The sequence below is a fragment of the Poecilia reticulata genome, linkage group LG5 (genome assembly GCF_000633615.1).
Source record: "Poecilia reticulata strain Guanapo linkage group LG5, Guppy_female_1.0+MT, whole genome shotgun sequence".
Classification (NCBI taxonomy): Eukaryota; Metazoa; Chordata; class Actinopteri; order Cyprinodontiformes; family Poeciliidae; genus Poecilia; species Poecilia reticulata.
In genome coordinates, this window is record NC_024335.1 from 23,462,782 (window position 1) to 23,468,781 (window position 6,000).

A 6,000-nucleotide genomic window follows, 5' to 3' on the forward strand; every position below is an offset into this window, starting at 1 on the left:
AATAAAATATTGGAGGAAAAAAACAGCAGGTTTCTTTTTTTGAAGCTTGTAAAAAATGATTAAAGTTTATAAAACTGGTTTAAAATCCTAGATTCACAGGTTCTGTGATGAATGAATGAACTAAAAAAGCATTTTGGATCATCAGGTGAAGACACCATCTTTCATGCTCTAAACTACTGAAAACTTTTTTTTTTTTTTTTAATTGACCAAAGAATACAATCAATCCAAAACCTTTACTCTTCGTTTGTTTTTATACACTTCAGGCCATTCTTGATTCCCATCACTATATAACTCCATCATGTTATCAAAGGGGAAATCAAATTTGCAGAAAAACATCATGGAATATTTCCAGCATAGTTCAAGTGTGTAAAATAATTATACCTAATGGCAGAGAGCAGAAATGAGCCGATGGTAAAATGCAGACTAATGAATGTGGTAAACCAACAGGCACTTAATCAGGCTGCAATTTAGCTTACAGAAGAGAATAAATTCTTCCAAAAATTCAGCATAAATGCAAAATGAAGCGGAAGTTTCGTCATAATTGCACTGTTTTTATTTTTAGAGCTGATATTCCCTCTTAAACTCATCAATTCAGCTCAATAGATTGGATTGTTGTTTTCACAATTGCTAGTCTGATCCATAAGGAGGACAATGTTGCAGATCGTGTTGCCGTGCTGGCAATTCCAGATATAAATACTTGTAGAAATGCATTGTAAGCATAACTTAGAAATGCTTATAATGCATTTAGCAAGCTATCCATCCAGTGTATTGTTCAACGTTTGACCCTTTTGAGTGAATATATTATAGTTTTTATAAAATTGTAGTATTAACTCAACATTTAGATCGGTATAAATAAAACAATTAAATCTATTCAAAATAGAAAAGAACAAATGTTTCTACTGCTTCTAAAAGAATAAAACATGTTAAAGAACAATGAAGGAGATGTGTGCTACATTTAGTAGCACTTAGCAACATGTACATATATTTGTTGTTGCTATGCATAAGAATAACCAGTTGATTTTAGCTGGTTAATTAATCACGCTATCTGTTCAGGTATCTTGCAGCTGAAACAACGTAAGAGTGACGATGCCCCTTTAGCTTCCACACCATGATTATCAATGTTTTTCCACAACCAGAAATGTTCCCAAACAGCCAAATGTATTTTTCCTGTAACCAGGGAAACAAGGACAGGGGCCTTCCTTCAGCCACTGGCTCAGGAGTGCACAGCAACAGGTTGGGGAGGGGGACCACTGTGCTTCATAAATCTCCATTCAGCTGGAGAAACCTCAGGGCACATTTCCTGGCATCTCAACGAATGAGATCGAATCCTGTTTTAGACGTTCGTGTTGCTCGTTATGAGAATTTATCCAAGTTAGTGAAAGTGATAACTTACCATAAAAGCAGAGAAATGATCTGGACCCCGTTTATTGCGGCGTTATCCATGCGGACACGGTCATAGTGGGCTGTTAGAGTTCCTGTCTGCTTGTTAAGCTAACGTTCCTGCTCCTCTGCTGCCAAAGATCAGGCCCTGCAGTGTTTACTAAAATGCTGCATGACTTCAAACAACGTGGCCGAATGTTGAAGGAAAAAATGATTGGCAGGGCCTGCAACACAAGGTCAGAGATGGATCAGAGTCTTTAAATAGACGAGTAACATTAATTATGTAGCTACTCCTGTTCAAAGAGGTGTTTGAAACTTTGTCGAGTAACGATTTGACCATCACAGCTCAAAATACGCGTCTTGCCTTTTCCACACAGGAGGTCTTTTTAATGCGTCTCTCAGACTGACCCCGTCTCCCAGGGGGGTCTATGCAGAGAAAATCTAAAAATGAATGAAATCTGGACAGAATATATCCAGATATACTTTAACGATGCAGATTTTTCCTTTAACGATCCCCAAACAAACCTGCGCTGCCTTCGCAGAGCAGCTGGGATTAAATTACACACCGCTGATTTCTCAATGCGGCCTGTTTGACTCCTTAATTCAGGCGTCATTAATCCCCAAACAAATGTGCTGCTAATGAACAGGTAGCGATCCACGCGCAGGGAACAACGACCAGGTTGAATCTTTAACCGCTTTCTTCATTTAGACGTGTTGTTAACATGGCAGCCCTCATTGATCCGGCAACGTGACGTTCTTTTCTTCCTGGACTGTGAGTTATGAGCCTCTTAATGAGTCGGATGATTGAATACTGAGCTGGAAATGAGACAGAGGTGGCAAATGAAGCCAAGAGGGCTGAGTGTGAGGAAAAGGGAGTGGGTGGGTGGGTGTGATGCGAAGGGCTAAAAATACATATTTTGCACAGGAAGGTTCTCTAACAGCAAGTGACAAGACTCCTTCCTGTTCTGTTTGCTGTGGCCCGGAAAACAAATATTCATTAATTATCTCCTGTTATCTACACGCCAGCAGCAGCAGCGGAGTGGTTATTGTGCGACTGAAACCAATAAAGGGAAACAAAGACGGGTGTCATGTTTTTCAAATAACAAAAACCCACCAAGAACAAAACAAAAAAAAAATCATTAGTGCTCCAGGAAGACATCAAGACGGAGCAGCTCTTTGAAGATCGCATACAGTTAATTTTATGTCATCGATTAAGGACAGGGGAGAGAAACAAATGAACCTCTGGAGTGCTGCTGTTCGATACCAGCCGGTGAGTAGACTATGTATGCCTTTTAATTTACAGACGGCTTTAATATTCATTCCGTTTCTTGTCCCTAAATTACGTCTACTGATAGGAAAAGATTTAAAGCAGCAGCTTAGTTCAAAGAGAAGCCCAGAAGAGAGGCCTGGGTGTTAAAGATCTCTGCTGTTTTGTCATCTAAATTTAAAAACATTCAGTCAAGACCTAAAAATGGTAAAAAAAAAAGTTTTACCAACACAAGAAAGAGCAAAATTGTGTATCTGGAAAAAGAAGTGACATTGTTTTCATTTTTTTTTTTTTTGACAAATAAAATCCTTGGAAATGTGGGGTACATTTGTAGTCACCCCCTCTACTCTGACACCCATAAATAAAAACCCGGAGGAGGAGTTTAGAACTGATAACATAGATAGATCCACAGATGGATTTAACTGGGACGTTCTAACACAAGAACGTGATCTAAGGCATCCCACTGGTGCAACTGACTCTTTACTTTACTCCCATGTCTGTCTGCAGAAACAAAACTTTAGACTGGAAAAAAAATAAAAAATTCTATAAAGAAAAAGTTTTGTCCCTTCAGCTGTCATTGCATTGAACAAACGTCTGTGAAGATCAACTCCTCTGTGTTTCTCATGCTGTGATCAAGGAGACGTATAAGAGGAGGAAAGAAAAGAGAGGGAAGGCTGTATTTCTATCTATCTATCTATCTATCTATCTATCTATCTATCTATCTATCTATCTATCTATCTATCTATCTATCTATCTATCTATCTATCTATCTATCTNTCTATCTATCTATCTATCTATCTATCTATCTATCTATCTATCTATCTATCTATCTATCTATCTATCTATCTATCTATCTATCTATCTATCTATCTGATCACCTTCTTCTACATGTTTGGAAATGACTTTTTGTCTTTCAGTCTTCTGTATTGGTAAGATCTGTAGAGCGACTAATAGTTGTCCTGTTGATAGTTTCCTCCAAATCTGAGCTTTACATCCCTGCAGCTCCTCAAACGTCACCACAATCTGACGTGGTGCCAAACTTTATGTTTCCAAATGATGGACTGGAAATTGGAGGGTGAGTTGTCCAAAACTTGGAATATTGTGCTTTAAACTCATAGACAACTTGATTCACTCGTGCTATTTATCAAAACAGCTGCTTTTACACTGATGGATTCTGGAGGTATGTTAGTTGCACTTTATTTTATTTAGTAGAGTCAGAGTAAGAGGGGTTGGAGTTGACTGAATTACAAAACTGCACCTCATTTCCCCTTCATTTTATGAGTCTGTCGCTTGTGTTGCTCATCCAAAAAAAAAAAAAAAAAAAAATCAACGTAGAAATTAAGAGGTGTTGAATACTTTGGCACAGCAACGAAAGCCTGCACACTAGAAGTGAGTTTACCTTAGCAGCAAACGATGAGCTGGGCTTCTCCAACAGGTCCCAGAGCTTCTTCCTCTTCTCGGAGCAGCATGTGGTGGTGAACTCCTCTCCCTCCCGCTCCCTCATGTTCTCGGCCTCCCTCTTCAGCTCCTCGTTCATCTGCTCCTTCTTCTGGTGATACCGGGCCTGGCAGCAGGACTCCAGGTAGATCTCGTCGATCCCCCAGAAGTCCAGCTCCTGGCTGAAGGAGAGGGCGCACATCTCCTCCATCATGTGCAGCTTCCCGGTGCGGTAGAAGTTCAGGATGGAGGTGAAGGCGCCAGGGTGCCGGTCGAAAAAATACTCGTTGTTGTCCAGGCTGTAGTCGTCACATATCTCCATGATGGACTCGTGCGTGTTGCAGTCCCGCAGCTTGCCAAGCCGTGTGCGGGGCAGCCGATCCAGGGTCCTCCAGAGGACTTCGTGGAGAAGCCCCCCGACGTTGAGCCTCACCCGGCGGGAGTGTGTCTTGGTCCGGATGATGTCTATGGTGTCCGGAGGCAGCGTGGTGGTCAACCGGGAGCCGGTTTTGATCATCTTCGCTCAGCTCAGTTGGACACTTGGAAGACGCAGTCCGGAAGATTAAGAAGACATGATCCTGGAGATGACCGCATCAGGACCCCGCTTCGTTTCTTGTGCTTAACAAAAAACAAACACACACACAAAAAAAAAAAAAACAAGAGGAAGAAATGTAAAATTTTTCAGCGCCTGCTGAGCGGACACCGCCGGTGTCCTACAGCAGCAATGTCAGGTGGTTTATCCACTCATCAGAGAACCAAATAGATATTTTAATCAGCTTTAAGAGGCACAGCCGATTTTCTTGCTGACACGGGAGGTGGACAGCCGGGCCAATGATAAACTGGACTCAGAGTGGGATCGCTGTCCATTGCTGAACACCCCCCCCCCAGTCTGCCACCCCCGCCGGTTGGGTGCTGCTGTCCGAGGTGCTGAAAGGTGTCAGTCCGGGTGGAAAAGCGTCCGGTTCCGCTCTAAGCTCGTCATATCATGAAGCTGTTATGTGAATGCAGAGCTGAGCTGTTCTCGTATTAAGCCGAGCTAACACTGACACCGATTATCAACTTTGATTAAGAGCCCATAACACGCCGGGTTATCCCCCTAAGTAGCCCCAGATGGACCTTGGGTAGATATCACACTTTTTTTTTCCACCACGCTTATCCAAGCGTACTTTGCTCCTTGAAAACATTGCGAGGGGAACAATAAACTTTTATGAGCGCGATAAGAACAATAAATAAATAAATAAATAAATAAAAATCAGCTCCAACGCCCCTATCTTAAACAAAGTAAATAACGAAATATCTGAAAACGCAGTCAACAAATAAGCATCATACTTACGCGTCTTCTTTATGCGACGATTCACCTCATGAAGCGAAATCAGCATCGTTTCGTCTGTAAGTGCGCTACAACTTGTTAAGCCTGCCACACTCTCCGTCGCTCTGCCTGGAGCCGAGAGATGCATCCTCAGCCGCGCTCAGACACGATGGAAAACATAATGCCAATACAAATAATAACAATAAAAAAATAAATAAAATAAAATAAATAAAAAAAATCAGCGCCGAAAAGTCCTGTCTGCCTCTCGCAGCACTTCTGGAGCTAATCAACAAGTAGACTGCGGAGTGGAAGCTGGGGATCCTGTCTGAATCTCGCCTCTGAACAGTTTCCTGGCAGCGTTGAGTGGCTGTGACTGTGGACGGGATGCTGCTGGGGCTGATTTCACTCAGGCTCCTCCAGCGGCGCAGCCAGCGTGAAGTTAACCCTCACAGCGCCGCAGCGTCGCGACTGATTGCGCTTTGTTACTTCGCTACTGGACATAATTGGAGTGGATTTTGGTTTTTGCCATCGCGTTCTGCTTCCAAGGAGTTTAGAAGGGACGACTTACGTAAGGAAAGTGGGATAAAAAAAAAAAAATATATATATA

At 42.1% G+C, this 6,000-nt stretch overlaps 1 protein-coding gene across 1 annotated transcript in view; it reads right to left on the bottom strand.

The window, feature by feature from the left end:
- The window catches only part of LOC103465210 (potassium voltage-gated channel subfamily B member 1-like), a 44,098-nt gene extending 38,266 nt beyond the window's left edge, over nt 1-5,832 (bottom strand). The window contains exons 1-2 of the mRNA XM_008409842.2: nt 5,418-5,832; nt 4,047-4,702 (exon numbers count right to left, since the gene is read on the bottom strand). Coding sequence (XP_008408064.1) covers nt 4,047-4,601 — 555 coding nt within the window. The 5' untranslated portion in view covers nt 4,602-4,702; nt 5,418-5,832. The remainder of the gene's footprint in view (nt 1-4,046; nt 4,703-5,417) is intronic.
- Nucleotides 5,833-6,000: the final 168 nt, after the last annotated feature.